A 22321-nucleotide genomic window follows, 5' to 3' on the forward strand; every position below is an offset into this window, starting at 1 on the left:
TTACTAGCTATATTTCCCTTACTTTTGTCTTTTATAAGGAGTACTCTCTCCCTCCAGTCATCCAGATAGGTATGACTCCTCCATTCAAACAATCCTGAAGCTGTTCTCTCATTCTACCATATAAGTTTCTAAATATCTTTAACCAATATCCTTGAACTAAATCTGGTCCAGTGCTCTTCCTTCCAATTCAGCATTCTTCCTAACATGTTATTCATTAAAGCACTAGTTAGTTTTAGATCTGTCCACTTCTCGCTAACCATTTCTTCCCTCACTTTCTTTAACCATGTTGCATCCTCATTATGATCAACTGGTTTATCTCAAATATCACTCCAGAACTTTCTAGTTTCTTCTACATTAGGTTCCTCATCCTCAGTAGTTTCTTCTACACTATTTACTTGGCAATAAAATTTCCTCTGGTTTGTCTCTAACAATCTATTCTGTTGATACTGATCTATTCTTTTCTGATATCTGGAAAGCTTACTAGATACTGCTATGATACATTGTTTCAACTCTTCCACGACTATCCTAAACCCTTTCTCTTTAACTAAGTATGTTTTCTTAAGAGAAGATTTAAATCTTGTATTTCCCACCTTGTCCTGTTCCTAGGCTTCTATTCTACTCAGATCTTGGCTTAAAATATTCACTTTATTTTGTAATTTCCTTGTCTGCACCTGCTCCTTCCTATTCTTTCCTCGTGGAATACCTAGTCTTCTAGTAACTACCACACCTGCTGCATAGCTCAATAAGTTAGAGTCATCTATATCTATAGTATCTACTTTCATAATAATATCAAGTAACTTCCTTTTATTAACACCTTTTAATTCTAGTAATCTTTTGCTTTCTTCTCATTACTTCTTTCAACTCACCTAAAATCTTTAGTCACCGGAGTCAGTTTTCCCTTCCTGATTGGTAGGACTATTATTTTTTCTTGTAGGCTCTTCCTTGACTTGAACTATATCACTTATGCATCTTGTTTCATCCTGGTTTGTGTTGTTTAGCTGTTCTACTTCTTGGTCTTTCTTTTTTTAATTGTCTTGCGATATCTTCTACCTCCAATTCAGTCATCCACTTATTTCTCCTAATAGCAGAAGCGTTAGCGCGCCGGGCGAAATGCTTTGCGGTACTTCGTCTGCCGTTACGTTGTGAGTTCAAATTCCATCGAGGTCGACTTTGCCTTTCATCCTTTCGGGGTCGATAAATTAAGTACCAGTTACGCACTGGGGTCGATGTAATCGACATAATACCTATGTCTGTCCTTGTTTGTCCCCTCTATGTTTAGCCCCTTGTGGGTAATAAAGAAATAGGTATTAGCCTGGTCCATTGGTCATACCTTTCTTTAAAAAAGGTGCTAACATATACTTCCTGTAACCTTTTACTTTGGGTTCACTTTCCATGTAGCACTACATCACTACCCTGTGACCTTCACTTGTCCATTTCCGCTTCGTTATTCTGTTAATTACTGATGCTGTCTTAGAATAACAACTGATGTTAGCCTGCATCCATACTAAACAACTGCCAAGCAAAAGGCCTTCCCTTAAAGGTTCAGCCTCATTTATATTGTTATCACTAGAGTTTCTGTGTAAATTCAGGTGTCTCATAAACTGAGGTAAGGTAATGCATGTGTGTGTTTTTATCATGACAGCATCACCATGCACCTGATGAGGTTTTTCCTCATTCTTGGTAAATTTCATCTTAGTTTAGGTTATGCTGTCGGATTAACTATATATATTGCATGGCTCAGTGGTAAGAGTGTTGGGCTCACAACCATAAGGTAGTGAGTTTGATTCCTGGACTAGGCTGTGTTGTGTTCTTGAGCAAGACACCTTATTTCAGTGGAATGAAAATCCTGAGTTATTCGTAGTTTGTGAATTTTTAATAAAAATGTGAAAGTGGTTTATCAATTCAAAAATCGATATCCACAAAATAATCATACTTTCTGATTTTTTAATGCTAAAAACCTTCCTGACGACTCTCTTTGTAATCTCGAAAAATGTCGTAACCATTAGTCCAGCTGTCTGGCCAGGAAGAGGGAACAAAGAGACAGACAGAAAGACAGATGGACATACCACCCATTGTAGTAAGATAGCAAATCTGCCCATCTATGATGGGAAATAAAGGGATAGTATCGCAAATCTAAACCCACTAAGTTCATGAACTATATGGGGGAAATCCAGAGTTAATCCTCATTGCCAGAATTTTAGCACTTTGGATCTATTCCATTTCTCATCACATTGGCTTAGTAGTTCCGGATCAGCAAGCTTTGATCTTGAGCAGCTAAGATGATGCCTCTGCTTTCTGCTTTTGACCCTGAGCTCTTTAGCCACTGATACATGTGCTTCTGGTCAATATCAGCCTGTTTGCTATGGGTCACATATTTGCCTTGCAAAGGTTTCTCTTCTTGCCTATCAACCAATTGTTCATGCACTTATTCCTCACCATTAATTTCACCTTCTTTGTAATATTAGTTACTGCATTTCCCTCATGCATTTCTCTCTTGCCATTGTTTTATCATAATATTTTCTAGTTTGAGTTTTAGCTTAAATTTTAGTTGCTTTACACCTTTTGTTGTTTTTCCTTTTTACTTTACTCATGCTCTGAGATTACTCGTAGCAGTTTTCCTTGGTTCTGAAAAAGATATCTCTGTAGTCTTATGATGGATATTATAGTAATTTTTTAGTTATATAGGGCCTCTACCACTTTCAGTTCGTTGTGTATATAACTTTTTTATGTCAGATTTTAGGTGGTGTATTCTAAATTCCATCATTATTTTTCTTGTTTTCCTGCCTAGTTTGGCTAGTTCACTTAGTGTCCAATGAAAATATTGTAACTGTAACTTATAACTGGGACAGCGAGAGTGTTGATACCTATTATCTTGTTTTTTCTTTTTGGCATTGAGCTCTATTTTAGCCTTATCAGATGGGTAGTCATCATTATGGGCATATTGGGCTTCATATATTTGTACCCCAGTGTCACTTTGATGGCATGTGCTGCTCTCTCACTCAATAATAATAATAATAATAATTGAGTTCAAGTATGATACCCAGGCTGAACAGGAGGAGAGAAGTGCAGTAACTGATACCGCAAAGAAGGTGAAATTAATAGCAAGGAAAAAAGCACATGAACAACTGGCTTATAAGGCAGAAGCAGAAACCTCTAGATGGCAAATATGTGGCCCATAGCAAACAAGCTGATGTTGACCAGAAGCATACATGTAAGTGGCTACAGAGCTCAGGGCCAAAGGCAGAGAGCAAAGGCATCATTTTAGCGACTCAAGATCAAAGCCTACTGACCTGGAAATACCAAGTCAATGTGATGAAAATTGTAGTATTTCCAAAGTGCTAATTCTGCAATGATGAGATTGAAACAGTGGACCACCTTTAAGTACTAATCTAATTTGTCTATAATATTCATTCCTAATCTTATCTTTCATTTGTACACGTACCAATGTCATCATGATCATTATTATTCATGGCGAAATCCCCTGAAATGAATCTGTAGCAGTTGCATTTATTGAACTCGTGAGAAATCAAGATGAACATCTAAATGTCTACTGAGTGAACATTAATTCTTAAAACAAAAACACCAGGAATGCCAAATGAACTAGAGTCCCATAATTTGCTGGTCAACATTATACAAAGTCCCTCACATCTATACTCTAAAATAAGCTGGTTATTCACCTTGAGAATAATATCGTATCAGAAGTCACCATAAGATCCAGTCCTTGTTGCTATGTGGTGATTTGTGTGCCTCAATGACCCTGAGAGGTATGCCAGTGGAGTGCAAGCTCCTGATAGGGTCTCTCATGCTAGAAAGGTCAAAAGATGGACAGGTAAGGGATATAGACCACCTCTTCCCAGTCATAAAAACAGGTTTGTGTAGGGTTGACATCCCTACCTGGAAAAAAGTATTGATGACAATTTGAAAACGACTTTCAAGAACTGGGAGAGGATACCCAGAGTCAAGAGCAATGGAGAGAAAAATCGTTGATGATCTGTGCTCCACGGGGAGCAAAAGGCTTAGGTAAGAAGAGCAGAAAGCATACTGGATAGGGATGTACGGCTGTAAAGAGCAGTTACTGATAAATTGTGCTATTTGTTTCGGGATGATCTGAGTGTGTGGTGTTGATAAGTCACAATAAAGGTGAAATATCAGTATCTATCACTCCCAGATTCATTCTGATGCAAGTTGTCTTACCTGGTCTGTGACATTCCATTCAGGTGTTCTCTGACACTCAACATTGTGTAGGGAGCTTTCCCAGATGCTATCTTGCAGCAAATTTGGCATATAAACAAAACACATACACTGCATATGCATGATCAATAATATATATATAGTATGTTGTACGAATGTAAGTATGTATATAAAGAGAGATAGATAAGATAGATAGATAAAGAGAGAGTTAGAGAGTAAGTATATCAGAGAACATGTCTGATATATTTCATGTGGTATATTGCGCAAATTATCAAGCAATCAGAAAAAGATGAAGAGAAAAACTAATAATTCCTTACTAGTAGTCGTAGTTATTAAAGGTGTTGTGGTTACATATGGAGTTGATGTTTCTTCAGATGTGTTCACTGATCGTGTTTGTGTGCCAAACTGTGTTACATTCTCAGTGTCATTGGTCGATGCTGTTACATAAGAAGCGTCTTCTCCAGTTGTGTTAATCAACATTGTATTCCGAGATGCACTGAATGGAGTTGTTAGTTCAGAATCATTGAGTTTTGTTACATTCTCAAGTGCGGGAAGTACTGCTGAAGCATAAGTTGATGATGTTAAATTTCCTTGTGCATTTATTGGTGGCGCATTTGTAGATATATTTATTGCTTCTGATCCTTTTGGTTTACTCCTTTTTACCCTGATTTCCTTTAAATCTGACATTGCCTCTATTTGGCCTGCTTTTGATTCTGTCACGAAACCATTGCTTTTACTAATGTGATGATTTGGTGAGGAAGGAAAAGATGCTGGCTGACCATGCTAAAAAAAAAAAAAAAAAAAAAAAAGCAAATGGAAATTAATATAAGAAAACATATGAAAAAAATTTTAGTTTTGGTCATTCATTTTTAATGCAAGAGAAAAAAAATCATCTTGCCAGAAGTCCATTCTTTTTCTTTTCTGTTTGTGAAATGGAAGGAATGAAATATATAATTTTTATGCATCTATGCAGGAGTGGCTGTGTGGTAAGTAGCTTGCTAACCAGCCACATAGTTCCGGGTTCAGTCCCACTGCGTGGCATCTTGGGCAAGTGTCTTCTGCTATAGCCCCGGGCCGACCAATGCCTTGTGAGTGGATTTGGTGGACGGAGGCTGAAAGAAGCCTGTTGTATATATGTGTATGTGTGTGTGTTTGTCCCCCTAGCATTGCTTGGCAACCGATGCTGGTGTGTTTACGTCCCCGTCACTTAGCGGTTCGGCAAAAGAGACCGATAGAATAAGTACTGGGCTTACAAAGAATAAGTCCTGGGGTCGATTTGCTCGACTAAAGGTGATGCTCCAGCATGGTCACAGTCAAATGACTGAAACAAGTAAAAGAGTAAAAGAGTAAAGAGTATTTAGTTCAATTTTCTTTTCAACTACAGAGTCCTTAATCTATGATATAAATTGGATATGGGCGATCGTCTTATTCTTTCTTGTCTTGAGGTTCACAGCTAAACGGCTGGGTGGATTTGCATGAAAATGTGGAGACAAGTGCATAGATTGGAATGCAGTTTGTATTTTTTTCCTAACCCCCATACTGAAAAAAATCGATTAAAACTTTTTCTAATGGAATTTCCCTCTTTCTTCTGCCATTAAAACAACTAGTTGCTTAGGAGCTGTTTTCTGACGGGGTGGGGTCAAGAAATTTTCATATAGCTGGAGACTCCAATCGAAACAGGGGACCCGAAATGATAAGGTTGACAAATGCTGTTATAGATTATGCTTGACCGAAAACGATCACAGCCACATCATCCAAACAGACCGGGCGAAACCGGGCTTAGCTGCTAGTATTCATATATAACCTCTATTCTTATCTTGCTGGATCCCTTTAGTTCAGAGTAACCAGGGATCTAGAGCTCAGTTAATTACTCTCCGTTACATTAAGGAGGGAGCAGGGGAGATAGAAAAGGTGTATATTGAAAGCATTTCACTTGGAGGAAGACAATACAATTGGGTGACAAAATATTGATAAGAAGTCATCCAAATTACATTTAATAATTTTTCGTTGATATATTTTTTAAAAATTTGTTTTTCTTTCTATTTTTCCACATTAACAAAGGGTGGGTAAGACAGAAAGTTAAGAAAAAATATGTCAAAATTCATGGAGCATGTATTTAATGTTGGGTGCTGTTCTTACATTGTCAGTTAACCTAAAAGGTCACTTAGAAAATGATTGGTCAACAAACTTGTTATTGATCATTGTATTCCATGTCACTCTCTTTTCTCTTTTCTCTTTTACTTGTTTCAGTCATTTGACTGCGGCCATGCTGGAGCACCGCCTTTAATCGAGCAACTCGACCCCGGGACTTATTCTTTGTAAGCCCAGTACTTATTCTATCGGTCTCTTTTTTGCCGAACCGCTAAGTGACGGGGACGTAAACACACCAGCATCGGTTGTCAAGCGATGCTAGGGGGACAAACACAGACACACAAACACACACACACACATATATATATATATATATATACGACAGGCTTCTTTCAGTTTCCGTCTACCAAATCCACTCACAAAGCATTGGTCGACCCGGGGCTATAGCAGAAGACACTTGCCCAAGATGCCACGCAGTGGGACTGAACCCGGAACCATGTGGTTGGTTAGCAAGCTACTTACCACACAGCCACTCCTGCGCCTATAATGTAACTCTGTTACATTTATTCTCCAAAATCATCATCATCATCATCGTTTAACGTCCGCTTTCCATGCTAGCATGGGTTGGACGGTTCAACTGGGGTCTGGGAAGCCAGGAGGCTGCACCAGGCCCAGTCTGATCTGGCAGTGTTTCTACAGCTGGATGCCCTTCCTAACACCAAAATAACAAAACAAAAATGTTTTGCTACAGTTGCTTACTTTATACTATGTGCATCTTCATTTTAGAAACAGTACACTGCATCCATGCGAGTTGTATGGTCAGCGATATGTAGGGTATCCTACCATAAAAAAAAAACTACCTCAGAAAACCATCTAATCCGTGCCTATTTGAAAGAGTGGACATACAATGCTTATGAGGAGGGTGACAGCTATGCTTCACCAGTATGAGATTTTTGTCTATCCAAAATTGCTCTTTCTGTAAAAATTTTTGTAGTAAATTGTCATTTCTGAATCCATTTACTTGAGTGTGAAATGAGAAGTAGCATAGTTGAATTTCTTTAAGAGTCAGTAATTATATGTCAACTTAGGATTCTTGAATTAGTGGTTCAACACAACTAAATAACTGTGGGAAACACTGGTGTACAAGAATTATATTTTGAAAACTCTCTTCATCCTCTCTATCTTACTGTCTATCTTCATCCTCTAATATTACCGTCCTACAAGAATCCAGACCTCTTTACTCTTTTACTTGTTTCAGTCATTTGACTATGGCCATGCTGGAGCACCGCCTTTAGTCGAGCAAATCGACCCCAGGACTTATTCTTTGTAAGCCTAGTACTTATTCTATTGGTCTCTTTTGCCGAACCACTAAGTTACGGGGACATAAACACACCAGCATTGGTCGTCAAGCGATGTTGGGGGGACAAACACAGACGCACAAACATATATACACACACACATACACTTATATATATACATATATACAACGGCTTCTTTCAGTTTCTGTCTACCAAATCCACTCACAAGGCTTTGGTTGGCCCGAGGCTATAGAAGAAGACACTTGCCCAAGGTGTCACGCAGTAGGACTGAACCCGGAACCATGTGGTTGGTAAGCAAGCTACTTACCACACAGCCACTCCTATGCCTATTTTTTTTTTGTTTAATGACTGAATCAGATGAGGGAGAGCAGGATCATTGCCACCTTGCAGAACCTTCATTGGAAACATGTCTCAAACTCTTACATTACCTTCATCACCAAAACCATCACCATTATCATCATTTTTGCATTTACCTTTGTATGCTGACATGGGTTAGATAGGTCATTACAAACCAAATTAGTTCTTTATAAATGCTACTACCCTCTCAGATAGGTTAGGGACATCATGCTCATATAACTCACTTTTAATATGTTTTCTATTGCTAGATGTCCTTCCTATCTTCAACCACTTTATAAAGTATACTGAGTGTATTTTGTAGTGGCAAGGCAGGTAAGTTGCCCCTGCTTTATATTGTGTCTGTTTGCTTGCTTAACCACTTAACTGAAGATACAGGGTGGACTTTATCATGGCACCAGCACTAGAGATGTTGTATTGTCCCTGACAAGACTCATGGGCCCCCTCTACCCTATGTTGACTCCGTTCATTTATTGTTCACCAGCATTAAATGAATTGTTCAGATGAAGCAAGGAGTGCAGAGGCCCAAAATAAGAGGTTGATAGTTTAATTGTTCAAAATTTACCTAACCATGCTGTTTCTATAAAGAATGGGAAATACAGGGGAATATAAATTATGTTAATTAGTTTTTAATTAATAAGGGGAGATGATTCTTCAAGCATCCAGTTTCACTAGCATCTCTCAAGATGGGATAGAACTAAAAAATACCATGTTAACTTACCTTTACAAGGAATGAGACCACCCAAAGAATGGTGTATACTGGAAAAGTCTTCATTGACTGTAAAAAAAAATAGCAGCAATCTTATAGACAGACAGACAGAAAGAGACAAACATTAATATGTATGTACATACATACACACCACACACACACACACACACACACACACACACACAAACACACTCATAATTATAACCAAGGAGAATGAAATGAGCAAGTCTTTTTATTACATTGATTTACAATTGTTTCATCAAAAAGATGATCATATAAGCATTACTATATTATCATGCAATAAAATATGCAACCATTTATACATGAGGCATCATGGACACAAAATCAAAGGCTGATTCTTTGGAATCACACATAAAAATTATTTGCTGTGGAAACTTGAGTGAACAATAATCTGTACCTATACTAAGTTGGGCATATTTAAATGATTGCCTTTACATATTACAATTCAAATCAAACAAAATAAGCCCTGATTTGAGCTGACAGGTCAAGAAGAAGAATGAATTGAAAAAGAAAGAATAAAAGCATAAAAGTAAAGTTTTTGTTTTTAGAGACTTAATTCTTATAGCTGAATCTGTAGGAGAATTAGAAATGGAATTACAGGCTGCATGATGACTCACCTTTTAGAAGAGAGTCAGAGTTGTAGGGTGGTGTTTGGAAGAGATAAAAATAATGATGGTGAGATGTCTAGCTGGACTTTCAAAGTACAAGACATGTAGAAATGAGTGGGAACAGAGACACAAGGAGTGCAGATGGGTAGAGGTTACAAGAGTGTATGTGAGAGAGAGAGAGAGAGAGTGATAAGGAGTGGATAAGGATGTTTGTGAATATAGTGAATGAAGAACAAGTGTTGAGAGGTGAATGTAGTGAATAGTGAATAAGGGCTAGAGGTGTCTCATGATACATAGGGGTGAAGAGCAGCACAATACATACATTGACCAGAACAATACCATACCATACCATCCATCCATACATACATACATACATTGTTGTATTTCGGGATGATGGTCATTTTTGTTTTTTTTTGCCAAATAAACACACACATACTATATATTTGTTCTTCACTTGTTTACTACTGTTCTTATTTTTTTATTTTAACTCATTTCCATTGTCTGGAAATCTTTTGTCACACATCTGTGACCTCTTCAGTAACACTTTTCCCATGTGTGCTCTTGCTCCACTTACTCCAACAAATTGATAAACACACACACACACACATATATATATATATGTGTGTGTATATATACATATGCACATATATTGGATCATTAGTAATATATTCAAAAGAAAAGGTGTTTCTCTGTATGTCCTGTTACGCTTACCCAGTGATACTCATTAACCAGTTATAGCATTTCCCAGACCGGAGTACATGCGCATGCATTAAGACAAAAATTATCGTCAATGTTATTTGAAATTTTCACAGATCAATCTTACGATCTGTTCATACAATTTGATTTGCTTTTGTGATATAAGACATCTAAAAATATTTATTGCATAGTGTTTAGTCTGTTTCTTTAATACTAATAATATTTTCTTTTGGTAAATATGAAGAATTTTTCCCAACAACAAATTAAAAAGAAAAAGTTTTCTAGGGTAAAATGAACGTGTAGACTCTAAAGAACACAATAAAAACGGTGGACCTGGTGCACAGTCACCCCCTAAACTGACCTTTCTGATTTTTTTTTTTTTCACCAGATTCTTATGTTTTTGATGATGGAAATTCTGAATATGCAAAAAACCACGTTTTCAAAATTTTTAATTCCCCCTCCCTCCGATTTTTAATTTTTAACATTTTTGCGAAATTTCTTTTTCAATCTACGTGGAAAAGATTGAATAGATAAAAGATTAATCTACAGAGATTAAGAATATGGTGAAAAAAAAAAAAAATTTTAATTTCAAATTTTTTATGAAAAACTCCAAAATTGATTCACAGCCCATTCTGCTGTCTAAAAGTGAAAATGAAAGGCTGTTTTGTCTGTTTCCACATGCGTAGATTTATAGTGAAACAGCAAAAGGACCACAGCACGTGAAACCCTCACCACAACACTCGATATGCTAAAAATAACAGCTAAATGTCTGGAGAATTTGTGTGTGCACACATCAATTTCTACAGTTTATCTGAATGGACAGAGGAAGAAGTACACAAAACGTATTTTACATACCTGTCATATACGTCAGCTTTGTTTTTCACTTTAAAAGTAAACAAAAGTAGGTGTAGGAGTGGCTGTGTGGTAAGTAACTTGCTTACAAACCACATGGTTCCGAGTTCAGTCCCACTGCGTGGCACTTTGGGCAAGTGTCTTTTACTATAGCCTCGGGCCAACCAAAGCCTTGTGAGTGAATTTGGTAGAAGGAAACTGAAAGAAGCCCATCGTATGTGTGTGTGTGTGTATGTTTGTGTGTCTGTGTTTGTCTCCCCAACATCGCTTGACAACCGATGCTGGTGTGTTTATGTCCCCGAAAATTAGCGTTTCGGTAAAAAAGAGACCAATAGAATAAGTACTAGGCTTACAAAGAATAAATCCTGGGGTTGATTTGCTCGACTAAAGGCAGTGCTCCAGCATGGCCACAGTCAAATGACTGAAATAAGTAGAAAGGAAAAAGGAAAAGGAATTCTGATAGAAGCAATTACCTTGCTGTCAATTCATTGGATTAATTCCAACAAAATACTACAAGTTTAGTCACTGGCTCAGCACCCATGTTTGTGTCCTTCATTCCAAAATAATAAAAACTTTAATATACTTCCAAAATGGGACTTCATCCATGTGTATCCAATTGTGTATATGTGTATGTATGTGGAGGTGGGAGGGTGCACAAGGAAAACATTTACAGAAATGTACTCATAAAATTTCAATAAGTTGTGTTTATATGCCATGCCTGCAATTCCCCATATAAATGATAGCAAAGTGTGCATCAAATGAAATTAAAATCCTGGTTCAATAACAGATTGATCACGTTACTAAAGTTTTAACGTTGTTGGTAGCAACAAATTCTCTCTTTTAAGTGAATATTGAAAGAGAGAGAGAAAATGCAAAGGAAATTAATTTTGGTGGTAACGACTGAACAACTTCATTCATTATCACAATTAAAAAGAAATTCAGAGGCATAACATTGCACAAGTTCATTTCCATAAATGTTTCTCTTGCCACAATTAAAAATTTTGAAAACGTGGTTTTTTGCATATTCAGAATCTCCATCATCGAAAACATGGGAATCCAGTGGAAAAAAAATATCGGAAAGGTCAGATTAGGTGCAGCAAGAAATTTTGTCAGTGAACAGGTCACGGATTCAGAGCACTGAAAATAGTTTGACACAAATTAAATTTAAATGTTGAAGTGAATCTAACAGTTTTTTGTGTGTTCTTAAATGGCTTACAATCATCTTCCACATTGCAATTGTTGTTTCAGCACACAATCTCAGATCAAGTCACTTGCTATGCAAGTACATCGCCATAATTTAATTTTCATTTGTGTCAGAATTTTTGTTGTTTGACCAGTATCACAGACGAACTTTATCCAGGACAGACACCAGCTGACAGACCAGATTTAATTGACAAAGTATTTAACATAAAACTTAAGGATCTCTTGCATGATATTTTGAAGAATGTTTTGGGAGAGGTTGTAGGGTATATGTGGAGTATAGAGTTTCAAAAGCATGGACTACCCCATTGTCATATGTTGTTCATATAACAAAAAGCTCCAGAACATTATGATAAATTTATTTATGCAGAACTTCCAAATCCACAAATACAACCAATTCTGTTTCAACATGTCACCAAAAACATGTTATACTTATAAATAGATTTACAATCTACCGACTAAAAATTTCGACCACCTCATACAGAATTTAAATATCATTATTTATTTCAAGTCTTGAAAACTTATAGTTTAACCTAACTTAAAACTCTTTACAAAAATGGACTTGAACCTTTTCCTTAAAGATCAAAACTTTATATGCCCATACACCAAATTATAAATTACTTTATTTAAACATAACATTTAAACCAATTGTTTGGAAAACAACCATACTTTTTATACTAATAAAACTTTCAAGAAAATACATTACACAGTTATAATGGCAATCCACTTTACCGACATCGAAATAATGGTTTTACATTTACAAAGTCTAATGTTGAATTAGATAATCGTCCAGTAGTACCATATTGCCTCTTCTTTTTAGTCAAATATAGAGGTCATTGTAATGTAGAGATATGCTCATCTGTAAAATCAGTTAAATATATTAGCAAATATATTCATAAAGGTCATGATTACTGGACAAACCAATATTAGTGGACAGTCAATATTAGTGTACAAACCAATGCACAACAAACAAAGATGAAATTGAAAATTATATCAATGGCTGCTATGTATTCTCATCAGAGGTAGTCTGGAGGATTTTAGGGTTCAAATTACATGGTTCACATCCTGCAGTCCAACAGCTCACAGTTCATTTACCCCCAACAGCAATAAATTTACTTTAATGATGATGATGATGATATTGAACATGTTATTCACACAGGATAGGTCCCCTCTCACTGAATGGATGCTAATTAACTGGGAATCACAAGCTAACTCGTTTGCATATACATTACACTATAATGATTTCCCTGAATTTTACACATGGAATAATAGTGAGAAAATGTGGCATCTCAGAAAAAATAATACACACTCAATTGGGCGTATCTACTTTGTTTCACCAAAGGAACAAGAGCAATTCTATCTGAGAGCTTTACTATATCATATTCCTGGAGCTACATTATTTGAAGATATGAGGACTATTAATGGTGTAGTTTGCCATAATTACAATGAGACTGCAATGAAACTGGGTTTAGTATATGATGACTGTGAATACTATCGGACTATGGAGTTTAAAAATATTTCAGCTACTCCATATCAGATGCAAAGACTTTTCTATTCCATTCTTAATTACTGCATTCTATATGTATACTTATGCATATATGTTGCACAAATATATGACACAATGTAAAATATGTTATCTTAAAGATAGTGTGTTCGAACTAGTATATATATTATATATATATATATATATATATATATATATATATATATATATATATATATATATATATATATTAGAAGGTTTGGAGATGATGTACAGGTATTTTATATTAGAAGAAATGAGGTACTCAGAAATTTGGATGGTTTTATATTTACAGATATTTATTTGTATGTTACATGCTTTTATACATCATATATCATATATTAGCGCTTTCGTCCATTCTAGTGGAGTCTTCAAATTGAACATATATATATATATATATGTATATATATGCATGTATATTTGTATTGTAAACACAATCATATATATGTGTATGTATTTTAAAATATATATATATATATTTCTTGTTAACTATTGAAAAGGTTGCAAGACGCAACGAAAATTTTAGAAAATAAAAATAAGAAATAAGTGGAAATTTTACCGGTGTGTTAAATAATAAGGCACTAAAAGAGAATGACTCTCCCCAGACACAACAGAATATGCTTCAACACACGAACTCATATAAAGAATCTTGCAAACCAAATCCAAAAACGAAATAAAATTTTAGTCTTTCCTGTTTACTTGGTGACCTCTTGTTTCTAGATTTTGGCCTTCTCAAAATCTTTAACCAGTTCTGTGGTGAGAGCTTGGTTAGATTGGATTGGTACAGGAGTTCCCACAGTCATATATGAAGATATATAAAATATGTGTATGTGTGTGTGTGTGAGTGGGGGTGTATGTATGTATGCATTCATTTATGTACTAATGGTTGTTCAGATACCTGTACCTAGATGACCAAGCTCTCAATAAAGAGGAACAAAAATCTAGAAATGAGAGGTCACCAAGTACACATACCAAAGGCTATGGATTTAGTTAACAGGAAAGATAACCGGAAAACAGATATGAATCTCCTGCCAACAGGAAAGAGGTCATTCTTGATAGGCAGAAGAAGAGTAGGTAGAAATTCCATACAGCATACCTAGTATAAACTATGGATGCACAAAAGCTGTCATAGGCTCACAACTGGCTGACAGTGAAAACTGACTTCATATCTATCAGATGCACACAAGAAGTTTGTACTCAGAGTACACTTGAAATAAACTTCTTTAAATACTTGGGGTACTCCTTAGTTGTCTTTCTCTCAATCTCTCTCTTTTCTTTTCTCCTCCTTGTCCACCTTTGCATCTCTGGCTCAATTGAAGAATTACAAACATTAACAGGAGTTCTACAAAAAGACACTATAACTCCTTTTCTGTTTGTAATTGGAGTGGACTGCATCCCGAGGCAAAGTCCAGAACCCAGCGAAAACAAAAGTCTCATTATGAGAAGCCAGGTGTACAAACTTTCAGAGTGTTCTTGAAGGAGGAAGAGGCGGAGGAGATGTCTATATCTGTACTATGAGGGAAAGCTGAAAAGTTCATAGGCTGACTATAAAGGAGTGATACTAGAGCTGTGAATTCTTGTCTTATTCATAACTGCATTGTTATTAGTTTTCATAACATTGTTATTGTTATTAGGTAAACTGATATATCACTGTTCAAAGAAGACTTCTAAAGTAACTAATTGTAACTTCTCTTGAAAACAAACAAAACTTGGCATCATGGTGTTATCAAGTACCTGCGAAAAAGGGATTAGCCCCCCAACAACATTCATGCTGACATGGTTGCTACAATAGGGGATGACACTCTATCAACAGTGCAAAACTGGGCAGCTGAATTTAGGAGGAAGAAGGGGAAGTCTTGAAGATGATCCAACACCTGAATGTCCTGCAACAGCCACCACTGAGGAAAACATTGATCGAATTCACCGCATAGTGATGGATGACAGGTGATTGACACTAAATCAAATAATCAATGCTATTAGCATATCCTGTGAGAGAGTTGAGAATATTGTGCACAATGAACTTGGTATGATGAAGATTTCTGCTTGGTGGCTGCCACGTCTTCTACCACCTGATCAAAAGCACATCAGGCTGATCACATTATGGGTAAATCTGACAGTGTTTGATGCAGATCCAGCTAGTTTCCTTGAATGTTTCCTAACACATGATGAGTGTTATGTTCAACACTTTGAACCAGAGACAAGAGACAATCCATGCAGTGGAAACATCCCTCCTCAACTGCTCCAAAGAAGATCAAGATCATTTCACCTGCAGGGAAAGTGATGGCCTCAGGTTTTTGGAGTGCAATAGGAATCGTGCTTATTGACTATCTTGAAAAGGGCCACACCATCAATGAAGAGCACTATGCCAACTTGCTGAAGTAGTTACGAAATGCTATCAAGACCAAACACCCAGGAAAACTAAGAAAAGGTGTCTTGTTTCATCAGGACAATGTTCCAGTACACAAGTACTTGGTTTCAATGACTGCTGTCCATGACTATAGCTTTGAACTGGTTAATAACCCTCCCTATTCTCCTGATTTGGCACCATCTGACTATTGTCTGTTCCCTAACTTGGTTGGAAACCATTATTGCAGAGATGATGACTTCATATCTACTTTGATTATTTTTTTGACAAGAAGGACATAAGCTTTACCAATGGGATCCAAGCTCTGCAACACCAGTGGAAGAATTGTGTAAGCTGCAAAGGGGACTATGTTGGAAAATAAACTTCATTTGGTCACATTCCATGAGAGTATCTTGGTTAGCCTATGAACTTTTAGTCAACCCTTGTGTGTGTGTGTGTGTGTGTGCACACATGCGTGTGTTTATATGTATGTATGCATGCATGTTTATGTTTGCATTCCATGCTGGCATGGGTTAGACAGGTCATCTCAACCTGAGTCATCTCTCATTGACAGCTGTTGCTTCTATAGAAGGATGTTCATAAGTGTCATTTGTTTACATGCAATTCTCTGGCTATAACCAAAGGGACAGGGTTAGAGTGTACAAAGGAGTCAGGGATAAGTACAAGGCTATGATAGAGAATGATGCAAATGGGATCTGCCAGTTATACAGGAGTAAATCCCAGAATAGCATAGAAAGGACCAAGAAAAAGATAGATAAGACCAACTCATGGTATGACACCAAAAAATACCAGAGTGTCATGTTCATTGATGCTACCCCTGGTGGCAAACTAGCATATCTTTTTAGAAAAACATTAGATAATGTAAATCTACGGATTAAAGTGGTAGAAAGGCCAAGAACGTCCATAAAATCCCTGATCTATCTCCATGTACAGAGAACAATTGTATAGTATTTAAAATGAACCCACAGGTTAACTGTAAGATTAGGAACATAGTCTATAGTTGACTATGTACTGAGGAATGGTGCAGAAACAAGACAATAGCTTACACTGGAGAGATGGCATGTAACATAGTGGAGTGGATAGGCGACCACTGGCGGAAGCTCAAAGAGGAGAAAAACTCATCAGTGTTCTACCAACATGCTCAATCAAAACATAGAAACTAAGATATTAGCAATGCTTAGAACAGACATGACATTTAGATAGATTACAGTGGCTACACACATAGTAATAGACAGACTGAGCCTCAACAGAGAACACAAATGGAACAATAACACCCACCACCACCACATCATGCAACACAATGACTAAAGACAGAAGGGAAAAAAAGACAGATACAAACAGTATAATACATAAACTCATGTATACACATAGACACACATGCACATATGAAAATATAAGAAATAGAGATAAATAAGTAAATAAATGAAAAAGAAAACTATATAAAGGGCACAGGTACAAATAATATAGTAAACAAACCCATAGACACACATACAAAACACAGACACACATCACACAGATACATTAGCAAATAAGAGATACACATCATACAGACACAGAATGGACTAATCAGAACAGGAAGAAACACATGAATGGAAGAGTTGCTGAAGAGGTCACAGATGTGTGACAAAGGATTTCCAGACAATGGACGTAAGATAAAATAAGAACAATAATAAACAAATGAAGAATAAATATATAGTGCATGTGTTTATTTGGTAAAAAAAAAAATTACCATCCCGAAATATAACAATATTTGTTTCAACAGACGATTTCACATTAGGAATCTTGCAAAACAAAACAAATTCATAAACATAAAACCGTTTGTTTTGGGGTATAATCATCTTTTTTTCATTATTCCTTTTTATTATTTTAAAACTTTTCTTTCACTTTTTCAACTTAATTTTGTTATAATACAAGTACAGAAATTATTAAATATATTTGGCACAGGCATTGCAGCATGGTTAAGAAATCTACTTCCCAACGACACGGTTCTATGTTTAGTCTTCTGTGGGCAGGTGCCTTCTACTATAGCCCATAGCCTACCAAAGATTTGATAAAGAGAAACTGAGAGAAACTCATTGTATACACATATGTATGTATGTATGTATATACATAGAGGGAAATTTTACAAAAATAAACAAAAGACGAACGCAGGTAGAGTACAAACAAACAAATGTATTAGAATAGCACTCAGGAATAGAAATAGAAAAAGTCTTTTACGTTTCGAGCCTATGCTCTTCGACATAAAGATACACAGAAAAAAACAAGGAGAGAAAAAAATGCGTGTAGGAGCTATATATGCATATGTGAACGCATATAAGCCAAATAAGGCGAAGAAAGTCTTTAACACATCTTTAATGATCAGCTACAATTGTTTCATGCCAGTTCTCACAGAAGTTCCAAATGAAAATTTGCATAATATTTGCAGTTTTAAACATTACAGCGACACTTCTTCAGACCTGCATCAAAGCTGCACTCTTACATTGTGTGCCTGCCAGACTTTGTGTTTTGCTTATATAAAGAGGAAACAAAAAGTAAATAAAGATGAAAATGTAAATAGCCTATGAAACCTTCTCTTCCTTTTCCTTCATCTTCTTCTTTCCCTCTCTCTCATCTCCTTCTATTGCTTCTTCATCCCCTAACCATACTTTTACCGACTTTAATATCAACACTTTACTTGCCTTGTCGTTCTTTTCACAATGGTGAGTTCAACTGAGTTGAACTGACCATTGTGTTATGACTGACTTAGAAATTTACGCAACAATTTAATCTTTAATCCTTATTCCTTGTTCTGAATGATCTAAGGATCCATCCAGCTACTTGCCTGCACAGTGTTGCCATCTCGGTAATATGCACATAGAATGTTGCATCATTACTCATATGGATTCTCAAATCATGCATTGATTCTAACGCTGGGATAGCACTACACGCGGGTCTTATGCATTCCAAATGTAGTCTGTGGGCCAAAGATGGTGTAGTTGGGGACATATAGCTTAGGAGACAATTGGAAGTTCCTGCAGGACAATCTACTGAGGGCTACAGACAAAATCTGTGGTTGGTGCAGAGTCCCAGCTAGACCAAGGGTGACATGGTGGTGAAACAAGAAGGTAGGCAGTGCTATAAAAGCAAAGAGACAAGCATGGAAAAACTAGAAAAATGGTGGAAGAAGAGAATTATATCAGGTAGCCAAAAGGGCAGTTAGGGATCAGGTTTACATAGCAAAAAGAATAGCTGAAGGTAAGAGATTTGCAAATGTTCTACAGCATAAAGATCAGAGGCATGAGGTGTTCAAGATTGCAAAGCAGTGTATCAGAGAGAATAGAGATGTGGTGGGTGAGAAATGTGTATGAATGAATAATTGCATTTAGTGATTCAGAGAAGAAAGATTCAAGGAAGTGTCACTATGAAAGATTACTAAGTGTGGAAAATGAATGGGAGAAGAAGAGTCTACCAAATATTGAACCAATTGAGGGACCAGAACTGATAGCAGCATAATAGATAATGAAAACAAGGAAAGTCCCTGAGTTATCAGGAATCACTGCTGAGATGGTTAAAATTTCTGGTGGTGTAGGATACAGCTTAGTCACCCATATAGTTAACCAGGTTATACAGGAAAGCACAATCCCCAATGACTGGTGTAGTAGTATTATAGTTAGCTGCTACAAGGGTAAAAGTGATGCCTTAGATAGAAACAACTACAGAGGTATTAAACTATTAGGCCAAGTCATGAAAGTTACTGAAAGGGTTATAGCTCAATTGATTAGGAACAGAATTAAACGAGATGAGATGCAGTTTGGTTTCGTACCTGGGAAGAGTACCACAGATGGTATCTTCCTAGTGAGACAGCTGCTGGAAAAGTACTTGGCCAAAAGTAAGCCATTGCACTTAGCCTTCATCAACCTGGAGAAAGCTTTCAACAGAGTTCCCCACTCTGTTATATGGTGGTCTCTAAGGAAGTCAAGAGTAGAGGAGTGGCTTATTAGTTTTACTAGACATGTACAGTTGTGCTGTCAATAAGGTGAGAGTTGGCCATGAAAACAGTGATGAATTTTGTGTAAAAGTAGGGGGTTCACCAAGGCTTAGTTCCCAGCCCACTTTTATTCATTATAGTCCTACAGGCCATAAAGAGAGGAATTCAAAACTGGATGCCCATGGGATCTTCTATATGCTGATAATTGCTCTTATTGCAGAATCTTTAGCAGAAATGGAGAAGAAATTCCAGGTATGGAAGCAAAACCAGGAATCAAAGGGCCTCAAAGTTAAACTAGCAAAGACCAAAGTTGTTAGTAAGAAAGAAGGTGCAATTCTCTCTCCGTCAAGTAAATGGTCATGCTCAATATGTAGGAAAGGAGTTGGAAGAAATTCCATTCACTGCATCCAGTGTAAACTATGGACACATAAGAGGTGCAGTGGAATCACAGGTAGATTAACAGATAAAGTCGTCTTTGTACATGGCAGATGTGCAGGAACAATAAACACTAAAAGCACACAGGACTAGATTCTCTCAAATGCCCAGGAGGCTCTCTTGAGGTTGTAGATGGTTTCTGTTACCTAGATGACCAAATTAGCAATGATGGAGAATACTCTGACAGTATTGTTTCTAGAATAAGAATAGTGTGGCAGAAGTTCAGAGAGCTACTACCTCTGTTGGTAACAAAAGGACTCTGTCTCAGAGTGAAATGTAGACTTTATGATGTTTATGTACAAACGGCTATACTCCATGGCAGTGAGACATGGGCTCTGAATGCAGAAGGCATGTGTAGACTGGAGAGAAATGAAGGCAGTATGCTCCATTGGATTTGCAACATCAGTGTGCATGTTCGACAAAGTGCAAATGTATTGAGAGAAAAGTTGGGCATAAGAGGAGTCAAATGTAGCATGCAAGAGAGAAGATTACGTTGGTTTGGACATGTGATGTGTATGAATGAGGACAGCTACATAAAAACATGCCGTTCGCTGAAAGTGGCTGGTACCTGCAGAAGAGGGAGACTCAGGAAGACCGGGGTTGAAATGATAAGGACCAACCTCAGGATATTGGGCCTCAAGGAGGAAGTGACAATGGATTGAGATGTCTGATGATATGAGGTTCTTGAGAAGATCCACCCACATCAGTGAAACTGAGTTCTAGAAGCACTGTGTATTCCACCCACACATAACAAGAAAACTTCTCACACAACAAACACCTACCACAACAAACCAAACTACATCTCTTCTCTTCCTCACATTTCCACTTCATGCACTATGCCTAACTAGTCCCCAAACTAGTCCACAACCCTGACCCTGCTAGTCCCCAAACTGTGTTCCACCACATGGAACAAGAAACCTTTTCATACACCTTACCCCAACAAACCAATCTACATCTCTGCATCTCTTCTCTTCCTCACATTTCCTCCTTCATGCACTATGCCTAACTCTCACTCCCCAAACCTGTCCTCATGGCCCTACTTCTCTGTATCATTGCTATCTGGTAGCCCCCTTGCCACTTTATACACCCAACTTTTCACCACTCACTTCCCAACCCCACTCTCTAATCACGTTTCTTTGGCAATATCCTGCCACTTACATTACGACCTTCGAACCTCAAGGGTATGCCGTCACTTGCCACCATCTATATCTCTCTCTGCCTTTACTTGACCATCCCATTTATAATCTGATTCCCAGCCCTTGTGAGCATGCCCAGCACTGTCACCATCTCTATCCTAATGTCTCTCACTCTCTCTTTCCCTCTCTTGCACTTCCCTCAGGTTGGGTAACTATGTATCTCCTTTGCAGCAGCACACCTGTTTCTGTCCTCATTCCTGATCTCTCTCTCTCTGGCTGGGTAACCTTGTACCTCCTTTACAACAAGACATCTGTTTTGGTCCCTGCCTCACTAAAACCTTTCATCATTTGACACAAGATCACCTCTTCCAATGCTCCAATGCTCTCAAAAGATTTTAGTCTTGCAGGTTACTTGGTGACTCTAGCAGTGCAGGTGCCACTTAAAAAGCATCCAATCCACACTGTAAAGTGGTTGACATTTGGGAGAGCATCCAGTTGTAAAACCCCAGCCAAAACTGACCTCACCTGTGCTTGTGCCACGTAAAAAGCACTAAGTCCACTATGCTGGGTGATTGGTTTTAGGAAGGGCATTCAGCTATAAAAATCCTGTCAAAAGAGTCACAGAAGTCAAGTGCAGACTTTTGCCTAGCCGGCTCCTATCACGCCATCCCACCCATGCCACCATGGAAGTCAGACGTTAAATGATGATGATGATATATACGACAGGCTTTCAGTTTCCAAATCCACTCACAAAGCTTTGATTGGCCTAAGGCTATAGTAGAAGACACTTGCCCGATGTGCCTCACACTGGAACTGAACCTGGGACCATATGGTTGGAAAGCAAGCTTCTTACCA

At 37.3% G+C, this 22321-nt stretch overlaps 1 protein-coding gene across 6 annotated transcripts in view; it reads right to left on the reverse strand.

Moving 5' to 3' along the window:
- Positions 1-22321, reverse strand: part of LOC115224067 (tyrosine-protein phosphatase 10D) — a 145482-nt gene that overhangs the window by 46766 nt on the left and 76395 nt on the right. For 5 of the 6 annotated variants that reach the window (XM_036500566.1, XM_036500565.1, XM_036500563.1 and 2 more), the window contains exons 2-3: positions 8677-8733; positions 4509-4974 (exon numbers count right to left, since the gene is read on the reverse strand). In XM_036500566.1, the coding sequence (XP_036356459.1) occupies positions 4509-4974; positions 8677-8730 (520 nt within the window). In that variant the 5' untranslated portion in view covers positions 8731-8733. Of the gene's footprint in view, positions 1-4508; positions 4975-8676; positions 8734-22321 lie in introns of those variants that run through there. The other variant, XM_036500568.1, reaches the window with a different exon arrangement.

This window comes from Octopus sinensis, linkage group LG2, assembly GCF_006345805.1.
Source record: "Octopus sinensis linkage group LG2, ASM634580v1, whole genome shotgun sequence".
NCBI lineage: Eukaryota > Metazoa > Mollusca > Cephalopoda > Octopoda > Octopodidae > Octopus > Octopus sinensis.